We start from the raw sequence: 24672 nt of genomic DNA, 5'->3' as shown, positions 1-24672 counted from the left end.
TGCAAATAAACTTGATGTGACTAGAGTCTGTCTATCCTGCTATGATTTTGTTTCACTGACAGACTCACTTTTCCTTATACTACTTACTGCATCCTAAAAGTCTGCACAGCATATATTTGTAACATTTCCAGCAACCATATATGATTCAACCACCAAATGAACCAACAGGAAAGGGAAGAAGGCACTAAATAACAAAACCAAACCAACCAATCAACCAACAAAAAAACTGCTTGCCTACATTCTTCTTTTTGTGATGCCATTTATAAAGATATTCATACTAGGAGTGAATTAATTAACCTACTCCCCCTTACACAACAGAACACACAAAAGCAGTTTTCTACCAAGTCTTCTTTCCCCATGTCAGAGCTCCCTGGATCTGGCAACTGAAGGAGTGCTAAATGGGTACACAGTCATCCCATCTCAAGAAACACAGTGCAGTTAGTTTACTTCTCTTTTCCCCCTACGCAGGCAGATGAGGACAATTCCAAGCAGGGTATCCCACTAAGCACCAGAGCCTGGAGAAGGATTCAGGGTTCCTTAACAACCCTCCCAGAGACGGCATCATCTGTTGACAATTTAAATGTTGCAAGTGGAATCAGTTACAAGTCATCATAGTTAATCACAAGATTTGAAGATTCTCCTCAGGCAAACCATCATAGTTGCTTGAACTATTAAAATAAAACATAAACCTTGATTATGAAACTGTTTGAATTTTCCTCTTCCACTGTCCATTATCCAAAGAAAGAGATCCTCACTTAAAACCACAATGTAAAAACACAATGTTTTTTTTTTTTAGTCCAAGAGCCTTTTTTAATAGTCAAACAAGCTAAGAAGCCTTCTGAAAGGTCTTATCTCATGAGTATAAAAAACTCCACCTGGGAGTCTAGGTGGACAAGGAAGTCTGGACCCAGGCAGTTTCAGGAAGAACACAAACCCATCGAAGACTGAAAATGAAAATGAACCTCAGATGTAAGCACAGAAAGGAACTGAGGGTAGGTTCAGAGAACAACTGTAGCTGTAGTCAAGGCAGCCTACAGGCTACTGCCAAAGGACCCACCTTTCTCATCTCCTGCTGTCCACAGTGATCCTCATTAGGAAGTTAATATTCACTGCATGGTGGAAGGAGCAGGTAGTCATAGACTTGAAAAATTGCTTCAAAGGGCCTAATTCCCAATGAGGGAAAAAATCTCTATACAGAAGGATCTTCACTAAGTCTGCCATAGGAGGGAGTTGTTGCAGCAGCATTTCTTCTGCACACTTTCTGACAGCCTCTTTAGCTTGACCAATATGGGAACACAGAGGCACAATGTAAGTCTTGGTCCTGCACCACTAAAATGCAGAAGGGGCACCAATGCTCCCACAACCTGTGCTTGGACAGGTCAGAATGACTGTGTGGTCCAACCATTCCCTTACTGATGCATACCTATATGCACCTTTTAAGGTGACTTCTTGCCAGTACATTCTCTTGCCAAAAGTAAGGACTGTGTGAATTAATTAATTTAGTCACAAATTGAACTATATTCTAATGCAATCTACTAAATGAAAACAGCTACTAAAATATTTTTCTATTTTGATTTTGTGGATATATTGCTTTTACAGTTGTTCTCAAAGTTAGCTAAACCATATTTACCATAAAACACTGCTTTAAAGTAGTACATGAAGTGAAATGAAATACTGCTACCATCTGTGAATAATGTAATCAGGCAAATGAGGAATAATGACTACATCATGGTAATTTAGGATGGAACACAGTGAATTACAATTGTCAGCAGTTTGGTTTATAGCTCACAAACTTGAGAAAAGCATAGCACATAAAAAGAGTGGGGAAGGATTTAATCAAAATATCATTACAGAAGAGAATGTAAACCACACATGGCATTACTTTTCAAGAGTCCACCACCATTATTTTTATCTTGGAGTGTAACTGAAAACTTACCATCACACACACACACACAAAGATAACTTCAGTGATATGGGGCTGCTCATACACATCACAAATCCACAAGGTTTAGCTCATAACAGACAAATAATTTCATCCAACTCTTCGGGGTTGTGGTAGGTAGGCAAGGAAATAATCTATGGAAAATCCCCCAGATTCTTTCCATTTTCTAAGTTTCCTATCTGTTCATAGGCCAGAGGTGCAAGTCAGTATTTTCCCTGCCTACTACAGTGACTTCTATTAGGGATGGTCTGAAGCAGAAAGCAAGCTGGTAGGATGCTGTTCTTCCCTACTCTGACATTCTGTTGAGGGGTTCAGGGTGGAGTTATCTTTACCAGATTTGTGCAAATTAAATATTCTTTGAGATGGAGAAAAATTTCCATACTCTTTAAATCTCCTCCTTGCATTAGACAAGGAAATTCAAGTCCCTGTTATTGAAAAGATGCTTTTTTCCTCTCCTTTAATTTCTTGTTCCATCTCCATTCCACATATTTTCCCCTCAAGCATTTCCATAATCCTTTCACTGCTGTACATGAATACCTCTTGGCCACTGATATATTTCTCTTTGCATCATCACAGTTGAGCAGAAAAGAAACAGGAACTGGAATAAAAAGAGAGTTATTTTCTCTGGTTACACATGAAAGTTTGGTGGATCAATCCCAGCTACCAAAGTGTTGTTTAGCAATCCCTCCTCTCAAAATTTCCTCTGTAAACATAGATATTTAAGAACAACTTGTCATTTGGAAAAATTTACTTGTCTGTGTAAAATGTTTTATGACCCACTTCTCCACAGGGCAGAAACTTAACAAACGTGTCTGAATTCCAGTTGGTATTATGTTCTTCACTGATGTAGACAACTGTCCGTCTTTTTCTCCTGTCATATTCTTTCCACTTGGAATATTCTTGTTCCTCTAAATTACTGCACTGACACAAAAGCAAGAACCACCTGGTAATGCCCAGAGAAATTATAGTACCTGCCCTCAGAGAGGGTAGCTGCTGGCACTGGTAATAAGTAAATAAACAAACAGAAAAATGTATACATATGTAAATAAATAAAAGCTGTTCACTGGATTTTTGTCACCAGAAATCCAGATACTTTCCATATGTTCCTGCCTTCCCTCATGTGGGAAAAATCATAATGTACTAGTTCCATTCTGCCATGATAGCACACTGGATACTGTACTGAAATCTTTAAGTAATGATTAGTTTAGCGTTTGTTGGTTTGGTTTGGGGTTTTCTTTTCTTTTAATCCTGACTCTTTCATAAATAATTTTGTTTCATAAGTAGAACTTTTTTTAGAGTGGATATAAGCAGAGGCTGAGAAGGAAGAAAGTATTGCAGTTGATGAAACTATACCTTTATATGAAGCACTTTCTTTATTATCATGCCATTCATTGTATAAAGGTGACAATTCAACATGAAACACTATAAATTATGCTGCATAAAAATTTATAAATTTATAAAAATTTAGATTTTCAAAATTTAACAATCATTCAAGATGACATCTAGGAAAATTCCCTGGAAGCCAATAAAAAGCCTGTACAGAGTGCACCGCCCTGTACTGCTGCCCACTCCTTCTTGCTCCCTGGCAATGCTGCTAAAACCTGGCTCTCACTTCTCTTAGCTTTTGGCCTCTCTGGAGAATTATGAAGGTGAAAAAAGATCTAAAAGAGGTATTTCACATAGCTTTCCGACTTGAAAGTATCTGTCATCACCCTGTCTTTAATTTAGACTTATTAAAAATCCATGACAGCCTTGTGCTTTACAATATTCATGATTATGTCTTGGAGATGTACTGAAAATACCATGACAGCAGATTTCACCAGAATTCATCCCATTCCCAGAACTGATTAGGCAGTGCTAAATAAGAAAGCTTCTTTTGGAGCACCATGGCAGTAAGTAACAATAAATATGACTAACATAAAATTTAACAGACCAAACATGCATCTAAGATTAGCAAAGCAAATACTCTCTCAGTGAAACAGACAGCAGAAGGCCAGGAAAAGTGAAAAGAGGAAAAACATAATAGAAACTTTCATAAGGAAAAAATAACTATCATGTAACCAAAGCATACAATTACCTAGATCACCACAATGTTTGTAAAGGGAATCATGACCTGCATGTTTAACAGTCAGACCTGCTATGCCAGAATCAGCTGTAAGTGCTGAGTCTGCCAGCGGCACTTTAAACACAAATCTGGATTTAAGGAAATGTAAAATTATTGAGCAATTGGACTTAATTTTTATTTAACTACATCACTTTTCCCTTCACCTTAGTAAATGGGTATCATAATGAACGTAGGTGTCACACTACAGGCAAAACAATTCACAAGTAAACCACGCAAAGTTGGAATTACAATTTTTAAGTGCTCCACTTCAAACATGAACTTCAACCACCGCTGACCATGACAGATTTAGCTGAGAACAAAGTGATCTTTCAGAAGGTCAAGCAAACACAAATTGCTCAAAATTGGTCAAAAATTACAGAGCTTTAAAGATGCTTAAGTAACAAGCGCATGTCAACCAGAACTTCAAACATTACTGAGATAATTTTCTGCTTGACTCTATTTCCTTCGGTATCAAGAATAGTGGCTCATTTTAAAGAAAGGGCAAGTTAGAGAATGCATTATGTTAGAGATTTTCAGAGTACAGAGCAATTTCTAATGCTCTGAACATTCTTTTAGGGAGGTTACTCTATTAGAAAGGTTCACCAACATTATCTGCAGTGCTTTTCAGCAGAGTAGCAAACATACAACAGGACAGTCACATCAGCAACTTCCATAGGAAGATTATGAACAAGGGAGTGGCAGTGGGGATGACGGGGAAAAGTCTAAGTAGTACATGAAAGAATATGGATTTCAGCCTCAGAAATTAATACCACTTCTTGGCCAAGTTTCTTTTGCACAGCAACCAAGGCAGAAAGAACAGAAGTTATGTATACCTAGGTAAGGTCTCACATGCAGATGGGGCACAAGGCAAGACTGAGGAGCTGGAAAGTATTTCCAGGTTCCACAGCTCAGCCTCACCTTTGGGAGGCAGATGGAGAAAACACATTTCCTCTAAGGATCCTGGCAACTGAGCTATTTCAGATATACACATTGAATGCAGAGCTAGAACTCAAAATACTTGAAGAAACAAGGAAACTATGAGCAAATGTGTTATTTGACATGCAAGGAGAACTATTTTATGCATCACAGTCTTATAATAAATTTAACTACTTTTTGTATATGAAAAGAGAAGCAGTGAAAGACCTGACTTGGTACCAATACCATGACATTTAAAATTAAAACACTGAAAAGTTAGTCCTGTCAAGGGTTTGGTGGGGGTAGAGGCAGAGGTTTCCAAGTATGATAGCTTCTTTAAGGCTGCTCACATCTCATATATGAAATCACAGAGACAGAGATCATGTAGGCACAGAACTAGGCACAGAAAATTATTAGGCAAATATTTAACAATCTAAATCTTGAAAAATAAGTTTGAAAAACTAGTTATATCCAGATGAATTTTGCTGCTCATACAAGTCAAGAAACTGCAATATTGAAGGTAAATGCCTAAGGCAATTATAAACTCCTAAAATACTACGCTCAAAATAAAAATCATCTGGAACCTAACAACTCTGTTGTCTTTTCACAAGCTACTGACCTTTATTTCTTTCAAGATGAAGTTCACAGTGGAATTCATGAATAAGTAGCACAGATATATCACTTACCTTTCAGTCACAGCTTGCATGAATTCATCAAGAAGATCATCATAGGCTTGACCTCTAATTCTCTTGTGTCTCAGCCCAATATACAAAGGATCTTTCAGCAATGTCTGTTGAAAAAAAACATGTTTGAAATATTACATGAGCAAGTTACAATACTATGCTCTTAGTTAATAAGAAGGGGACAAAAATAGAGTGTTTGAGTGTGGAGAGTTTAGTTCAAGAATGGCTTAAAGAAAAAGGCCATGAGACATACAATTGAGAGAAAAGTAAGAGGGAAAAGTAAGGCAGTTTCTAACAGTTCTCAGCCTTCCGATTTCTATAAATAATTAGACTTTCTCAGGCATCACTTTATAAACAATAAAGTTCCCAGACTGTCTTCCCATAACAAGCAGAACACCGTCTCTGGGAAGGCCTGGCACCCTGGGAACAGATGTAGAAGTTTTGGGAACTCTGGTTCTGTTTTTAATAAACAATTGTAAGTATTCTAAAACAAAGGGAGTGGTTAGAAGTTTCTTTGTTAGCCTATCATGAATCTGGATTACAGAATATTCATGAAGTTCGTTAGCACTGTTATTTAAGGTGATGGATTGATCAATAAATCAGAGTTCGATGCATCAATCAGATGGTCTTTCTCCCTTCACTTCAATATTTGAGGATTAACTCAAGCATATGAAGAACATATTAATTTATCCACCCCTACATTAAGACCAAAGAAACATAAAGAGAATAAAGAAACACCCTTTTGTATCAAGGAAAAGGGATACCCTAATCTCAAAGGAAGTGTATAGTTTCCAAGTAAAAAAGTAAAGTTTACTCTGAAATGTCAGGTTTCAAAAGTGTCTTTTAAAGTTTTAGTAATTTTCTATTTTTCCTTTATATCCTGAAAGTGCTCTGACATTTAAAAAAAGCCATTTTCCTTCATTTTAGCATAATGTTTCACAAATCTCTCCCAGAGCGCATCATTTCAACTGTGTTGATGAGCTGATATTCAGAAAATGGGCAGTTTTCTAAAATTTAATATGCCAAAACATAACCAACCCATTCCCTTTTCCTTCCAAATTTATTAGATTAACAGTTTATATTGTAGAATTCTTAATTTCAGCTATCCATGTCCCATCAGTTGGATATTATTTCTGAATTTGTCTATGCTTAAATCTTGTGCTTCTTCTTTCTTTAGCTTTATGATCCGTACTTCCCATAAAAACACCAAGGCTATATCACTCCATGTCTTCACTACTAGAAGGTTTGATGTATTTCCAAATATAACTTACTAATTACTAAATTTATACTTCCCCACAGCAAGTGTCACACTTCCACTGGCTTTCCCAGGAACTCGGGTATAAAGACACTCTTTGTTATTATTTCTCACATGCCTCTCAAAACAAATAAGCTAATTTCCCCATTGTCTATAGTGTGCAATCCTCCCACACATGCCCAAACAGCTTGCAGAATAGGTCAGAAGCTTGACCAAACATTTTTCATCCAAAAACAATTTGTAAACTCAACAGGGTGGCAGAAATTTTTTGTACATCATCTTCAACTAGAAAAACATTGTAAAGAAAAATACAGACCAACTTGTCTTCCAAGTGAGAGTCTTCAGAATGCAAAATTAAGCAAAAAGTCTGGAAAGCTTTCTCTTCCTGACCCAGACTGGGAAACAGAAATCTGATTTCTGAATTTTAGAGAAGTGCCGAAATTCCCATCCCAGCTTTGTTTTAAATTGTAAAACTGAAAAAAAAAATTCCTCTGGGTCACAAGCCCCTGTTAAAGAATGATTTGAATCAGTATGAAAGTTAAAATCTTTGGTGGCATTCTGCCTCCCCAGGAGGCTTCTGATACAGACCTATAGATAGAGATGGTTGTCTCTCCCTCACATTTCTCTCCACTTCCACAAAGATGTCAAGAAATAAGATTAGAATGTTTTAAAAAATCAAGCTGAATTTTCTTGCTAAATTATTCATCAATTCAGAGCAATTTGTAATACATTACTTACAGCCATTCAGAGGTTGTTGGTTCAGCTTTTTGAAGTGAAACATGAATAAAGCACAAAATTAAAATTACATTCTAAGTGAAGGTGACATCATTACACTGTAAATATTTTATTTATTCCCTTCACCAACACACTGCAGCATTCATGTCTAAGTAGCACATTTTTTTCAGAAATAATTTTGCCTTTGTATTCACATTATGCTACATATTCTAGCAGCAAAATCAAAATAATAATTCTGTACCTACTCTAGATACTTCAGGAAAAACTGGCAAGAGTTTGATCTAGTATTTGTCAATGTAATTTTCTCTTTTGTATAGTCTTCTTGTTTTGATATAATCACTTAAAACTTTATAGTCAAGAACTATTTCTGAAATTATTTTTTCATTTCCATTTAAAGTTTTTCTAGTTATTAAAAATTACCTCAAGAAAACCTGAAAAATCAAGGATAAATTTATGTATCTGGAGGATGAATTTGCACAAAGTACAAATTAACTTTTTAACAACTGGAAATATTCAGGCAATTTTGGAGAGCCCATATGAGTTAACACTTCTCACCAGATTGAGCACACAAGGTTGGAAAGAAGAACAGCCAAGCTCAGGAGCCTCTGTCAGGAACATCATGGTAGGACTCCGAAGCAGCAATCTCACTTCTAAAATCCCATTGCTGCAGTTTTCCATGCCAGTAGGCTTCTGCTATTCCATGTCCTGTGCATGGATACAGCATGTTCCACTGTCCAATTCAGAATAAATAACTTAATCCCTTTCCAACCCTCCTAATTTTTCTTCCTAAACTGATTTGCTCTTTTCAAAGAGCTTCCACAAGCTTTTTATTAAGCAATGCCTGTTTTCTCATGTTATAAAACAATGCTCAAAATGAAAAACAAATCTTTGGTCCCTTTATTTTTTAAATTCTGAATACATGTTTCTAAAACACTTTGCAGCCAGATTGAATCAGTCTGATTCCTTCAAGAAGGCGGTTTAGATGGGCAGTGATTCTGTGAAAGTTCAAGAGAAACAGGCATCACATTACTCTGTTAAAAAAGTGCTAAATCAGCCTTTAAACACACATAAGCTCCTACACTCCTTTTGCTACTTCTTCATTTTTCATGTCTGTGAGCATTTAAATCTATAGTCAACACAAAAACTCAGAACTCCAAAGCAGCTCCATTTACAGGACAATTGCTTGAGCTTATTCACCTATCTTTGATGCTGAAATTTAGTCTGAAATATTTAAAAGAATTATTACAGTGTTTCTGGAGTGTTTATAAACCTCTAGCCTGGGAAGTCTCACAAGCAGAGACAATTAATTCAGCGACACATCTCTGATGAAAAGCTTGGCCAGCTATATACTCAGAGTTCAGAATTCCCTTACAGCTCAGTGCATTCTGCTTAACAAACGTTACAGTTTGACATGAAATAGCCCCAAAAAGTTCCTTTATGGTCCTGTTTGGAACAACGTATGAAGAAACCCGTGGAGGACACAAAAGAATGAAACATTCAGCAAGTGAAAAGAACAGTGGTCACGTCTGCGCCCTGAGTGGCAAACCATTGTGGAGCCGCTCCCTTTCCAAAGGCGGCTGAAGAATGAATAAGCTGCTTAAGCACATTATCCCCTTATTCAGGTCAACACCATGCAAACCAGGACCGTGGTGCTTGTTTTTTTTAGAGGGTTCACACATCTTGAGAGATTAACATTTGCTACCAACTATTTCATGGCTTTCAAAACCGATTACCAAAAAAAAAAGTTTCATCGTACAATCGAGTATGTCAAACTGACACGATGATTAGGTACTTTTCCTCAATGACTTGGGTTTCTTTTGTTACCTAGCTTGTTGTCAAAGCTTAAACTTTGTTTTGTTCTTTTGGAAATCAAATCTCTCTCAAAACGTAACTCTCCTTTTCCCAGGTTAGTTGGTTTGTTATGTGTATCACATGATACTGAAAAAGTTGATGCCAGCTTATTTTTAGACATGTTTATTCTAAGACTAAAAAAAGTTCTGAAACATTTAGGTTTACCAATGTGGTACATTTAAGCTTTAACAGAAATAGTATTTTCTAAGAATAAAGGGCTTTTTTAAAGTTCTGGTAGTGGTAGTGGAAATATCAGGTAGATCTATTTAGAATTAGCTGAGCAAAATAATGAGTTCTTTGAAGCACCACCCGAGCACATTAAAACTGTAATGACCTTTGGGGGCTTTAAGAAAAAGGTAAATCGTTTATGCCATCTTACTTAAAGAGATCAGCAAACCATCACAGTTCAAGCAAGACTGAGCTGTGCACCTGGCTCTAATTTAGCTACAAAAGCCAAACCAGTGAGAAACAGAAAACTGCACACTTAAATATTTCATCAGTTGAGCACAAACACACTGAAATGTCATTTATTCCCAAACTTGGCACTGAGATGTTTCTTTGGAACAAATACATACTTCAGTGAACAGCTTCATGGAAAATTGTAGGGGAACATCTGCAAGACCCTGAGCCTTTCCACTGATAAAGATGGAGCAGAGATAGTTCAGAACCAATCAGTGCTACGTAGACAGTGTTTGGTGTATGGTAATGCTTCAGAGTAGCAATTAACCCCATGCCATTAAAATGCCAAAACCCTCCAGCAGCTCTACAATGGGAAATGATTTGCACTAGAGTCACAATTACAGAGCTAAAAGAGAACTGTATTTGTATGGGACATCTGAAGCTTTGGGACAAAGACATGCCACATGCCAGAAATTAAACACATTTCAGAGGATGATTCATCTAACAGGGCACACAGTTACCAAAAACACCAGGGAAGGCCGCTGCTTTATCAAGTCTTAAATTTTTCTTACATTAATACACTCTTAATTATTTTTGTAACTTTCTGGTCTCAGTTTTAACAGGTTGAGCAAGGGTTGGTGAGCAAAGGAGGGTTTCTGCTCTCCAGGAAAGTCATATATTCCAAACTTCTATTTTTGTTCCACAAGATTGAAATTTCACTTGATGTGAAACTTTTTCCAATAAAAACAGTCAGCCAGTTAGGAACATGCCAATGTTTTGGACTTAACTTCAGCTTCCATCAATACTCATCACCCAGTAATCAATCTGCATTCATTTAAACTTTCAGCTTGGAAGCACTAACATGCTGAATCACGATTTTCTGTCTTTCAAGAACTGCTTACAGCTGCAAAGTGTTTTTCACGGCATTAAAAAGTGTGTAAGATTTCAACTTATAGTAGACTAGAAGGTCTTTCTTTTCTTTGAATAAGCTTGTTTTGAAGCCTGAAATACAGGATGATGCTCTTAAAATGTGTAACAAATTCTGTGTTTCCAAATTCTATGTGAACTTTGGATGAGTTCAATGTTACTAATTGGGTTTGAGGGTGTAGAATACTTTGCAAAAATAAGTTGCATAATCAAAGAACTAAAGATTTTTTTCTGAGATTTTGTTTTTTTTGAATTACACTAGCCATATGACATACTCACTAAGAAATCACAGCCCCTCCTATCTAAACACCAGACCTTTATCAACACATTTGCAAATGTTAGCAAAGGGCCTCTTGCACAAGAATAAAAGGAGCCTTACTCTCTGTTTCTCTCTAAAAGAAGGAGATCTCATCTTTGGGAGTCTCAGCTAATACTTTATCCAGACATCCCAAAAAAAGGCACAGGCATACAGAGCAGTAGCTCGCTTTGTCCCTCAATTTCCTCCATGGGCTCCTCCATAGGACAGGATGTCACAAAAGATCCCAACACAGAATGCCAAAAATTGGTATTCTATGGTAAGTTGGTAAAATGGGTCATTCTAGCTATTAAAAAAGGAGGAAAAACCCCATACACCAGACATGAGTTTTGACAGTCAATCTCAGCTGTGCTCACCTTACCAAAACCAAGCAGCTGTCAGTTCTTTAGAGACAAAGATATGGCCACACTATAATTACTATTTTCCCACCTGTAAGCCTAAAAACATCACTGAAAATTGTCCCTTGTCTGCTCAGACAAAATTCTAGACCTTCAATAGTCAAAAGTTTAAAAGATAATACATTCATAGTGCTCCTTTGTAATCAATCTTGAATGCAGTGCTTGAAAGGAATGACTTCTATGGAATAAAGTTACTCGCAAAGAGTATTATGAATTTTTGAGACAGCTTAAAATATAAAAATTTATTAAAACTCTGATGAAGCAATACCCTAATGTAACAGAAAAGTAGTTATGGTGTTTAAAAATTCTGCTTAAAAGAATTTAAGGCTGGGGTAAAAAAAACAGAGAATATATTCTCTTTCATATATGTATAATGATACTATAGATTTGCACACCCAGACTAGACATTTGAAATTATTTCTCCATAAAGACAGGTTTCATTTATTAAGCCCAACTTGTTATTTAATTTCATAAGGTTATTAAAGTGTCAATGTGACCTTTACATCCTGTGCTTGCTTCTGCTCAGGGAGCGTATTCATTTCTAACCTGAAGAGGAATTACCAGTTGTAGTTCGGAATGCTCACTGAACCTTGTCGCTTATATTCCAGTGATTTCCCACGCATGCAGACAGCCTTGCCCAGCTGAAAAACTGTCAGCTCCAGAGAACTTCAACAACCAAATAAAAATCCCTCTAATGGCTGGAAAGAATGCCTCATAAAGGAATCTTGTAACACGCTATGAAATTACCACAGCCCATCCCCAAGCAAGACTGCACAGAGCCGGGCTGTGCCAAGGACATTCTGTGGGATGTTTCCGGCGCATGTCTGTGGCACTGAATAAAGGCCCCAGTGTGCGAGGGCTGCGGGCACACCGTGGCTGGGTGCCCAGGGGCACAAGCCTCCATCCCCCTCGCACGGCACCATCTGCCTGCCTGCCTCCATCCCGGGCCAGGGCTACCACAAGGGCTCCTCCAGGAAGTCAAACACATTCCTGAGAGTGAGCACGCAAAGCCAAAGAGCACCCAGCCCCCTGAGGGTAACATTTACAAACATACCTGAGATACACAACTGTGTGGTTATGTGAGCCTTCATTAGCAAGGGAGCACCAAGTACAAAATCCAAAGACAGAAAGCTGCAGCAGCAAGGGGCAACATGCACTTGATTTTTCAGGTTTTTCAAAAGACTGCTGTCTCTTCCAAGTCAGACAATGCATTTGTGTTTGGGGAATGACTCACTTGTGTCCATGAGTCAGTTTGTGGAACCAAGTGATGGATGGAGAGCTCAAGGGCTGTTGATGGTGCAGTGGCAGAGAGCAGTGTTGCCTTCTAGTGTGTCTCTAGATACACCTGAGTCACTCTCATAGCTAAACTCCGAAATGTTGGGAATGATAAAACATTTTATGGAAATTATACTTTTACATAATTTTTCTCTGATGATTTTTAGGTGTAATTCAAGATTTCTGAGCTTGAAACATACAGCTAGTTACTGTCAGTGGTCCATTAATGATGCATATGCTCAAGAAGTTCCTTTTGAAACAAACTGGATATCACAATGATACCTGAACCTCTCTACTTGATGGGCTCTGAAGACTGCAAGTAATACACACTACAGCTAGGCTAACCATATATTGCCATACTTTTCATTGAATACTAAAATTTAAAAATTTTTAAAGCAATAATACATCTGACATCAGATGAATTATATCTTTTTCTAAGCAATTTAGCTTTTGTTCCACCTACTCACCTTTCCAGTATACAGTATAAAAGATTCACACAACAATAACAAAGCTTTTTCAGTAAGTTACCATTGATATTAAAAAAATTCTTGCAGTAAATTTACTTGGACAATATGGCAAAGACTGCTCTGTGCACCTTGATCTTTATGGCAGTTTCCAAACAGGAAAGACCTGGGAAGAGCTGAGTAGTGAAACATACCTCAAGTACAACTTTGCTAGCCAACAGATAAAGCAAAAAAATAACAGTGTTTCCCTGAAATTTAAATGCCATTGGAACCGGGTTTTAGGTCGAACAGCTTATATTGATTATTTTCAACCAGTTTACCTTCAAAAACTATTAGATATAGGTTTCAGAGGATGGCCATCATGAGTCATGCCCTGTTCATAAGGAGAAAATTAGGCATTTTCCTGAGGATTGGATTAGATGTTATTTATGAAGGTACTGTAATTGAAAAAAGAAAAAACTGCCTTCAAAGCTAGCAAGTTAGCTTGATAGTTTTTCATACTAGAAAATGAAAACCTAAAAAGCTCAATTCTAAATATACAATTGTGCCAACATCTTCCATTACAAAAAATTAGCTTCAAAACGAGCATAATAAATTCCTTGTTAGACTGATCTTTAAAGCACCAGAGCTCTCCTAATACCATGCTTGTGTATCAGCACCATAGAGATTCATCAAGTCCTTCTTCTAAATCTGCATTTACTTCTGCACCAAGTAGCAGCTGTCACAAGCAGTTCATAACTAAGGTTATAAGATTACTAGGATGAGGGGGAAATAATTTCTGATCTTGGAAAAATATTGAGGAAAAGTATAGAAAGATTCATTTCCTGTGCTAATTGTGCCAATCTGAAAATAATGGAATGCTTTCTATGAACAGGGTTCTGTCACCATGGATGAAGTGCATGTTCTTTACAGAACAGGTTCTCAAGCATTAGAATAAGCTGAGAAGCAGGGAAGGGGTTGAGTTCCCATTCCTGGAGGTATTTAAAAGTATTTAAAAGTACATGTGGCACTTTCAGGACATGGTTTAGTGGTGGACTTGGCAGTGCTGGGTTAACAGTGCGACCCAGAGATCTTACAGGTCTTTTCAAACCTAGAATCATATCTAGCAGAATTAGCAAGGAGAACAAGGAGGGTAAGTCATTGTGCATTTTAAGAAAACAAAACAAAGCAAAATAACAAGCTAAACACTCTGCATTATGTTTAACAGTCTGAGAGACCTCTCCTGATGTTAGCATCTGTCTGGAGGGATAGGGACAATGCCAATTCCACAAATGCCTGCAATTTGAGTTGGAACTTGGAAGACACTCAGAACCATGGTTTTGGAGGAACATTTCATCAGACACAATTTTAGCATGCATAACTCTTTTACACAGTAAAACTGAAAACAAATGGTTGTCTGCATGCCAGTGGCATTCCTTGAAAAACTTCATCATTTGCCTATTGAGAAAACAATAGTCCTGAAGAATCCAACATCATTTAGGACTTCAGCACATTGTGCTGCATGTAATCACTAATATTTTAACATACAAACAATAGTCAGAAAGAAATCTGAGAAATCTCATCTATTTTATTAATAAAATTTTCAGAAGAAATCTCACAGGAAATCTCCTAAAACTCCTGATATCTACTTTCTATAAAAGCTTTTACTGAATCACAGAAAAGGCTCAGATGGACCATTAATGTCCCTACACAACTGACCCCTCACAGGAATCACAGACCTAAAGACTAGAATTTCTTCTTCATGAACCCTAGCTGCTACATGGCTAAAAACTCAGTCACATATCCTGTCACACATCAAGAAACATTTTATAATACTCTACACTTTGAAATACAGCTGATGGATAATGGGATGTGGAAGCTACAGAAACAGATTACTGCAACCAAACTTTCCGAAGTTTCTTGCTCTCATAAAACATGAGGGATGACATGCTAAATCTACTTGAAGGTCCAGCCATAAGTGCTCATAATAAATCACATAAGGTGGCCAAACAATAATCCTTATGAAGAGCCCAAGCAGTGCTCATAGCAGCCTATATAGTACCCTAAAAGACAACTCTAGCCTCAGTGAAATGCTTTAAAGAAGTTGGAGATATTTTTCTTTCTTTTTTCCTGTAGTTAACAGGAGTGTAGCTATCTCAATACATTACATTTTTTAGCTTAATCAAGAGAGTGATAAAATACAGCTGCTTGGGATGGGTCAAACACTTTTAAAACATTTAACTTTTCTATACCATTTTTGCAAAGCGAGAAACACACATCATTCCCTTCATGCACTTACATTTAAAAATTTTGTTTAGGATAGGCAGCTGGAATATCTAATTATAAGGACTCATCCAGCTTTCAAAACCAGACAAAAATACAGAAAAAAAAACCCCAAACAAACTCAAAAAGCAAACCACCAACAAAGTGAAACAGCAAAGAGTAAAAACTTATTGTTTTGAAGATGACACCATCAAAGGCTTGTTATTAATTAGTAGTATTCAGAAGAATGCCATCTTAATAATTTTCCTTCATTGGAAAAATTACAAAGATAACATAAGCCTTAAAAAAACCTTCAACGAACTTTTTCTCTCATATTTAATATTATACATACAAAGAGGATTTTGCTAATATTGTATCAGCTCACACATTATGACAGCAGAGTGTCTCAAGTACATCAGACTGAACAGATTTTTAACATATCAACAGATACCATTTACAAAACTGAAAATCTTGTACTAGGTTACCAGTATATCTCGTTTCTACACCAACAGTTCCGATATTTTAGTGGGGTTTTTTTTTTTTATTCACATGTAACTATAAATCTCTACTGCTTGTTTTGACCTCTCCTCAGTTGTATTAAACTTATATCTATTTACTTCATTCAGTTCCATAAGCTATTTCCACATGGTCTTTCCTTTGACCCTGACGTCCCTGTCTCCTGTGCCAAGATTCAGACATTTTCTTTCTTAGAGCCAAATGGGTTGGACCTCCTCCTACATCAACAAGTCACATCAACAGTGTCCCCTAGACTGAAAAAATATGTTGATATTATTTTGGTGCTGGCATCTCAACTATATATCTGTCACATCACTAGTCAAAAAAAAAAAAAAGTCATTCTGTGCACAAAGTACACTTGCTAGTGCAAGGCCAACATTTGTAAGAGCACCTTTACAATTCAATCTTGACAAGCTTTGTCCCAGATGCTAGGCTGTCTTATGTGGAGCCATAAATAATATATATTTTCCTATCTTTTGTGATAATAGCTATATTTATGCCCATTCCTTCTCTTGTCTCCCCCACTGCTGTGAAATTGCTGAAGAGGCAGACAGCAGTTACTGTGAAAGCCAATGAAAATAAACACTATCTGCTGCTGTCTTCTGAGCATAAAGAATTGAAAATGTCCAATGTATCTTCAAACAAAGTCTGCCATCAATTTAGTCTATGGATAGTCATGCATGTTATCCAAAACAAGCATTTCCAGATATGCATTTCAGCCCTCTTTCATAGATCCCCTTGCTCTGGAAAGTGAAGTAAGAAGAAATTAAATGGACTGACAGAACTGCCTGTAACATAAGTACACAGCTCGTTCCCTCTAGTGTCAGCTGAAACTGAGACTTAAATCCTGTGTCACCATCTATATTCTTTCTTCTAAAACCCTCCTCTCTTCAGCTTCTCAGGTCTTAAAAATCATTGCCAACACACTGTTTGGTAAACACAAAAATCTGAGGCACCACCTAGTTTTGTCACATTTTTTGTGGTCTAACGAAATAGAACATTTCACAAAATAAATAATCATAAATAGCAAATGTCACAATAATAAATTAAGAGTCACAGAAAAAGAATACCATATATTCCTAGCCAAAAGGACAATATTTAAAGGATGAAAATAGATCAAAAGTAGCAGACAATTGCTAAGGTCTTCTCACACACTAAGCAGTGGAATGGCATTTCTCATAGAGCAGTAGAATGACACTTCTCAAAGATAACAAGAGTTTGTTTATTAAGAGGTTGACATAAGTTCAAAACCAAGTTTCAGTCTCTGTACAAGTCCCCTGAGTCACACAGTAACCACGTATCAGATGCAGAGAGAGGCAAGTGAAGTGCAAACTGAGTACGAATTCCCGTTAGCTAACTTAAGAACCTATACTGGATACTTCTACATCTAAACTAGTCTAGGCTCTTTATATAGTCAACAAGTAAAAAAAATATTAAAAACTATTTTAAAATACAATTTATCAGACCCATTTGAGACAGTTCCTCTACAAGAAGCAGCACCTGTTCCCCTTACAAAATTAGCTAAACAGGATTAGCTTAAGTTAAGATGACAAGCCCCACATCTCTTTTTAAGTCTTTCTGAGCTTATCTCGTTTGGTTCCAGACTCTCAAGACTAATAATTCAAACACAAGATTATAACTGTCCATTCCAGTTAACTCTAAGTATGGGAAAGAAAGAGGCAGAAACATTGCTGCCTAAGTGGGTATACCAGAAAAGTCTAGATTTGGGTTTAGTACATAGGCAGCATGGAAAGGCTGGATGGTTACAAGAAGACTGCAAATACATCTTTAGTATTTTATAAAAGCATAAGAGAACTTTAGGAAAAGGCAATTTAGAATGATGGTGGATGTAATCTGGCACTGAAATATGCAACAATATATTATTTTGTACAACATGCATCTTAAAAAGATCATATGTACTTGAAAGTCTCCTTTAATTTAATTATACTGGAACAAGGAACAACTGTTCCTTGTTGAATTTTTTAAAATGCAGTAATGTTTTGCTGTGTAATAACAACAGTAAGTCCCGGGTGAAAAAATAAATCTTTCGTCATTGTTTTTTTAATGTATTGAGAAAGGACTGTAAGTACTTTTGCTACTGACAGGAAATGAGGATCAAGGTATTTTTCACCCTCTGTTAGGGTAAAAGAAGATGAGCACCATAACAGTAGTAATGTAAACACAGAATGCCTTTCTACTGCAATAGTAAAGAACAAAGACCATTATAAGTGACTGCAACATTAAAGAAAATGCTGATAGTGTACATATTCTGAAACAAAGAAAAATATTTAAAGAGAATAAATGTTTAAAATCCAGGCCTATTTATATTTGAGTTTTATTGGTAAAAGCACTAGTACTCACAGCTTCTGATGTATGCCTAACAAAATATGAGAAAAGGAGCTAAATGAAAACAAGAGAGGAGATGCACTATGCTCCCCTGGGAACACCATGGTAAAGAATAGCAAATGATCTTCTATATTTGAAAATAAGTCAAAACTTCTAACAGCTCTAAATACTGTGGGAAATGCTGTTCCCCTCTGGGCACAATTACTTCATGAAAGGGGTAGGCAGTGTTTTGTGTTTCAGCTCCCTTAATATATCATTAGTAGAATGCATTCCTAGGAAGCAGAAGACATTTGTACACAATTTTCTTGAAGGTTTAATATAGCCACGGAAATACATAGTAAGACAGAAGATACAGAAGAAGAAGTAATTAAAAAATTGCAGAAGGCTAGGGACAAAAGACAAACTCAAAGAGGTTGCCTTTAGAAGACTGAAGCACACTGGAAATCTCAGTATCTTGGATCTAGATTTATTACTACATAAAACTAGATTACTACTAAATCTAGATTCATTACTACACTTACATATTCTCAACCCATCTGAGTTAAAGCACTGAGTAAAAATAACTTATGAAATTTTCAAGTTGTGAATGTATTACAGACATATTATAGCTATTCAATAAGAGCATTAAAGAGCAAGAAAAGGAAAACTCTCAAAAATTACAGAAGAACATCAGCTGTCAGGTATTCGAGATCCACTCAAATATGTTACCCACCAGTCCCTGCACCGAGGGAAAATGGTGGGCTTGGATGCAAGTGCCATGCCTTCTCCAGAGCATTCTTTAAGTCTGCAAGTGTAATATGGATGCTGGCACAGTTCCAGGTGTTCATGTTACTTAACTAAAGCATGTATGGGAGAGATTGATAATGCCATATTTATTTTAGACGTGGATCTTTTGAAACATACTGGAAAGATAACACTAAACCCCTCAATTTTAGAACACACATCTATAAAATCAGTGTTCATTCCCTCTTCTAACACAAACTCAGTCCACTTCAAATAACTGACTAAATTTAAAAGAAGACTACCAATTCTGACTAAATAAAGCAGTTTTTCTCCTTCACAATGGGCTAGACAGGACTTTAAGTTCAGATATCATATTACTTTTCAATACTTCTTAACACTGGAGAATGGAAAAAATTACTCATGACACTGACTCCAGAGAAATTAGCATCCAATCACATTGTTTTCTTGCCAACTCAAAGTTCAGAAAGGGGAAGAGAAAGGAATGGTCATCTATTTTCTCCCTTCATCAAGTGCTGACTGTATACTACCAGAGAAGGCAGTACAGCAGCAAGATCTACTGGGAAAAAATCCACTTGTAGAAAAAAACTTAACTGTTAAAGGGAAGTGCAATTATCTCCTACCAGACTGGCACAGACAGGCAGCAGCCAAAAAATAAAAAAATACACAGAATATTTATTTCATAAATAGTTAATTAATTAACTATTATTAATTTATTAATGCTTGAAACTCAGCACAACTGAGCCACAGCATTACCTCTGAGCACTTTCTTTGGCCTGACTATTTTGGGAGCATATAAAAAAAGCCTCTCTCCATCACCCAGGTTAATTTGGTCAGTAACATTTCAACATACCTAAATTAAAAGCTGCACATCTGGAAATCTGTTTTGATCACACATAGTGTCATTTTTATTGCAGAAATATGCAAAACTACTAGGGAGCACACTGGAGAACATAACTTAGAAATGAGATTCTCATCTTGCACCAGATACAAAAATAGACTCTTTTTATATAGACAGGACCAACCTCTATTCACAGAATTCAGAAAATGTTATTGCTATGTTACAGTAAAACTGTCACTGAAATGTCTCCAGTTCTAACAATCATCATTCAAGGGGATTACAACAGGACCTTTTTAAAATAATAATTAATAAATTTAAAAATTTAAATTTAAAATCCTTAGTCTCATAAAGAGAGCATACTCATTCCCATTACATATTTACTACATTTAAAAAGAAGTGTAGAAGTGGCACTACTCTACATATGAATGCAAATTGTTATTGTCTTTTATTTAGAAATCCCTGCAGCTCTGCACAATTTATTTATTTGACACATCTATATTTTTGGATTGATAAGGTATGAAATTGCAGGTTTCCCCCATAATCAGTTTTCTACTGTCCAGGTTTCTATTTTGGTTGAAATATGAATAATAAAAGCAGTTTTGTTTCTGTTTTCTCATCAGCTTTCATTTGCACATTTATATGTAGGTACTCCTCAAGACTATGAATCTTGGAAGGCTACTACTAATTCTTACAACAACTGGAAATAATATGGGGAAATACAGAAAGCTAGCTAGGATAAGCTGAAAAGCTGAGCCTGAATTTGCACCTCAGCTTTTCTGGACAGTATATTCCAGCACAGATGCCTGTCATTCCTCCAGAGGAGTTGGAACTGCCAGCCCGGGCATGCTCATTGACCTATTTAGGGCAACTGTGAGAACCATCACATTCCTGTACTTCAATATTTTAGTAAGTTAAAAGAAAAAAAATATTCCAAAGCAAGCATGCAGGAAACAACTTGAAATAGCAACCCACAAGTCCCTGAACTGTCACACAGGAAGGAGTAGCTGCCCTAGCTGCTGCCCTGCATATTTCTCCCTCTTGTGCACTTTTCAGTGCTTAAATCATAGAATTATAGAATTACTTAGGTTGGAAAATACCTTTAAGATCAGTGAGTCCAACTGTTAACCCAGCACTGCCAAGTCCAGCACTAAACCATGTCTCTAAGCACCACAGCTACACAGCTTTTAAATACCTCCACGGATGGGGACTCTACCATTTCCCTGAGCACTCTGTTCCAACGTTTAACAACCCTTTCTGTGAAGAAATTCTTCCTAATATCCCATCTAAAACCCACCTGGTACAGCTTGAGGCCATTTTCTCTCATCCTATCCCTTCTTAGTTTGGAGAAGAGAAAAATTCATTGGAAAATTACAAATATAACATAAGCCTTAAAAAAAACCAACAGTTCAGAAACACATTTTTTAAAACCAAACTGGCCATTGTCATTCATCTGCACATTAAGGGTACATATATGTGACCCATCAGCTTTTTAGCTGTGTCTACACAGGGCAAGAGAATATTTGTGTGTCCAGCTTCTTTGCAGCCATTGCAGCTGGAATGATCTCAGACCCCTGAGCAATCCACATGGCACTGTGGTGCTCAGAGCACCACGATGTCTTCTGCTAGAAACTGTCTGTGTAAAGGTCCTTTCAATATGAGCTGTCCTGGCTCTTACACATTGTGTAAAGGTACTGTTAGAAAAAGCTGGATGCTTTCTACCCAAACTAAAATTTATGGTAAATGGCTTAAATTTAAAACTAACACACAATCTTTCCAAATCTCCCACAACTGGCCGCTGCCAGTATTGAATTTACACATGTGATTACTTTAGAATTGGTCTGGCAGCCATGAACTTGTCAAAGCTCCTTTTCTAAGGTATCAAATAAACACAGTTCTCATTCCTCTGCTAAGCATCCAGTATTAGATTAAAATTTTTATGGTCAAAATAAACCCTTTCACCATTGGTTTGACTTCTATGTAACACAAGTCATCAGAGGCATCAGTCTTGCTAGATTTCATTACTCCTCTGTCTGGAAATAGTACTTTAACAAGACCATGTCTCTTTTGTGACCCTTGAACAATAAAATATTGCCTCACTGATAAAGATATTGAACTTTTCACAGCTGAAAAAAAATCCTGAGATACCTTAAACCCACAAGTATTTTATTATTTTTCACAGAAATACATATTTTAAATTGCATTTTCTCCAGTAACACAGGAGGCCTGCTTTGCTTTTTCATTAGTCTTATTTCTTAAAAGAAGAAGTAAGAATTCAAATGTCTTTCAAGAGTAAAAAAAAAAAAGTCAACCAAAATTCTGTAAACTCTCATTGGACCAGGATCATTGCATTTTCAGTAAGAGCCTTACCTTTAATCTAATCTTTTTGATTTTTTTTAATTCATCCCAGATACACCTACGGAAAAAACTAGTACTTCCTTCACACTCAGCTCAGCATGGTACAGAGAAAGCTTTTATCACATTTTTTTAAAAAATAACTGACAAAGCATTATTTGGACATTCTGATTTAAGGAACTTGACAAATTTTTCAAACTTTTTCAACATATTCATTTGCTATTAATAAAATGGGAAATAGGATTTTTTGCCAAGATAGATGAAATTTACATTTAAGAAGTATCTACCATATTTATAGGGTCAATCTAATACTTCCATAAGTACTATCACTAAGGAAAAGCATCAGGAAAAACAGAAAACCTCATTCTTACTATTCATAATTATTTTCAGTAAGTTACTTTTCTTTAGTGTCTTTTGCTTTTTTACTGCCTATAAGGATAGTTTCTGACCTTGGTTTCTATTACTAGGCTTTGCTGTTCAGTTGATTTTATTAAACTGCCAGTATTCACAACCCTGTAAGCCAGACTAATTTTTAGCCAACAAGGCTTGTCTCAACATTGTTTATCTCGTGAGAGTTTATCCACATCTTTTAAGCAGAAAACAATCACCACTCTAATTTTGATGTTTAACTGTTTCCCTTTGATCCAGCTTGATTCTTTCCATCCTCCTTAAACCATCCCTCTTCCAGTGCTGAACATGTGTTTCAGGTAAATCTCCACAAAATTGCAGCTGTGTATATCTTGACAATTATTCATTTTTCTTCTACAGTCTATTTCTTTAAACATTGCAAGGTGATTTAACATATATCTCTGCAAAATTAGATGAACACTTGGGATCCAGAGGTCATACCACTTCAGGATTTCCAACACTTTCATATCAGCACTCAGACTAATGCCTCAGTATGTTTTCATTGCATTGAAGTCCCACCTAAGAAGCACCATCCTCACACCTGAAATATACACGGCTCCTGGTAAGGCATACCTTCTAGTGAGATTGCCATGGTTTGTAGTAAATAACTAGCAGTACTCCAAATAACATTTTAAATGCTTTGAATAAAAATGTTCCTCAGTAATTACTTGCCCTGTCAATACCTTACAAAACAGGCCTGTTATTTTTGGCAGCAGTCAACACTGCTTCTTTTGGACACTCAGTCCCACACTGACTACATGGAACCATTTACTGGCTTGGTCACACGGGACTTTCTACTAGGTCAAGTTTTTAACCATAAATAAGCAGTTTCCATTTCTCTTGCTTATTATATAGGCAATTGTATAAAAATGCTCTACTTGCTTCTCTTTTCTCTCCTTGATTTTATGAGTAACAGGATAATATCCTAGCTAAAAATGCCTCTGCTAAAACCAACACTAAAAAGGACTTTAATAATAACCATCTCAAATTGAGTGTGTTGCTCCTCAAAGTTTGTTGTTTGAGTTCTGTACACAACAAAACAAAATGGGATGAAAGCTTGTGAAGTTGGGGGTTTTTGCAACCTGCTTTTGAATAAGAATTAATCTTTCTGGAAAATTTTCAGGTTGTGCACCTCCGCATTATAGTTGCCAAAAGTACATTTTTAAAACTTCCTTTGAAGCAGGGAGGCCCCCACAGAATGGGAGAAGGAATTAATCTAAATGGAAAACATCTGCACATTTAAAAAAACATGTTCAACATAATTATTATTTATATATGCACAAGTTGCAAGAGTGATTTCTGTTGTGTCTTACTATGGAAAATCCTGACTAGACTAAGAAAATACAGCCTAAAAATACACTTATTTGTTCAAGAGGTTTAGCTTTAAAGATAAGGCATTGCAATTCCATGCCAGCTTGGCCTAATATAATCAGTTTAGCCAGCAAAATATGGATGCTTTTTGGTCATTTCAGTTCTCTGTAGTGACTCATCAACTGGTTACACGAACATAAGTGTTAAGGAGGGAACAGGGATGTCCCACTGGTGAGAGAAAGGATGTTGAGGGAAGAAACTAAGAGAGATGGTGCCATAGGATCCCTGACTTTGATAAAGAAGCCTGAGAACTATATCCAAGCTCCCATTAGTGAATACTATCAGGCCCATGTCATGTAATCAGTTTAGGGGTACAACAACAAAGTCACACCTGTTCCCAACCCAAGAGCCAAATTCAGAGGTCTCATTCCCTATGGTCCTAATAAGAAGCCATATCACAAAATGAAAAAAAAAAAAATAATAAAGGCATCCTCCTGATCAGAAGGTATTTCAGAGCATCAACAAACTTCAGGTCACACAAATTTTATGCACATTGTAATACTTTGTGTGCCACTCCTTCACAGAAATTGAACTCAATGCTTAATCACAAGAACAGTGACATAAAAGTTGGGCTAGTAACACAAATAAGCCC

The 24672-nt window shown here is 36.6% G+C and overlaps 1 protein-coding gene across 2 annotated transcripts in view; it reads right to left on the bottom strand.

Moving 5' to 3' along the window:
• Window positions 1–24672, bottom strand: part of ME1 (malic enzyme 1) — a 155954-nt gene that overhangs the window by 63793 nt on the left and 67489 nt on the right. For both annotated transcript variants that reach the window (XM_054280249.1, XM_054280250.1), the window contains exon 6: window positions 5648–5751. In XM_054280249.1, the coding sequence (XP_054136224.1) occupies window positions 5648–5751 (104 nt within the window). The remainder of the gene's footprint in view (window positions 1–5647; window positions 5752–24672) is intronic.

The sequence above is a fragment of the Melozone crissalis genome, unplaced genomic scaffold, assembly GCF_028551555.1.
Source record: "Melozone crissalis strain CALT ecotype California unplaced genomic scaffold, PUWL_Pcris_2 ptg000027l_1, whole genome shotgun sequence".
Lineage (NCBI taxonomy): Eukaryota > Metazoa > Chordata > Aves > Passeriformes > Passerellidae > Melozone > Melozone crissalis.
Note: the sequence above shows the minus strand (reverse complement) of the source record. Positions and strands in the feature narration are given on the sequence as shown.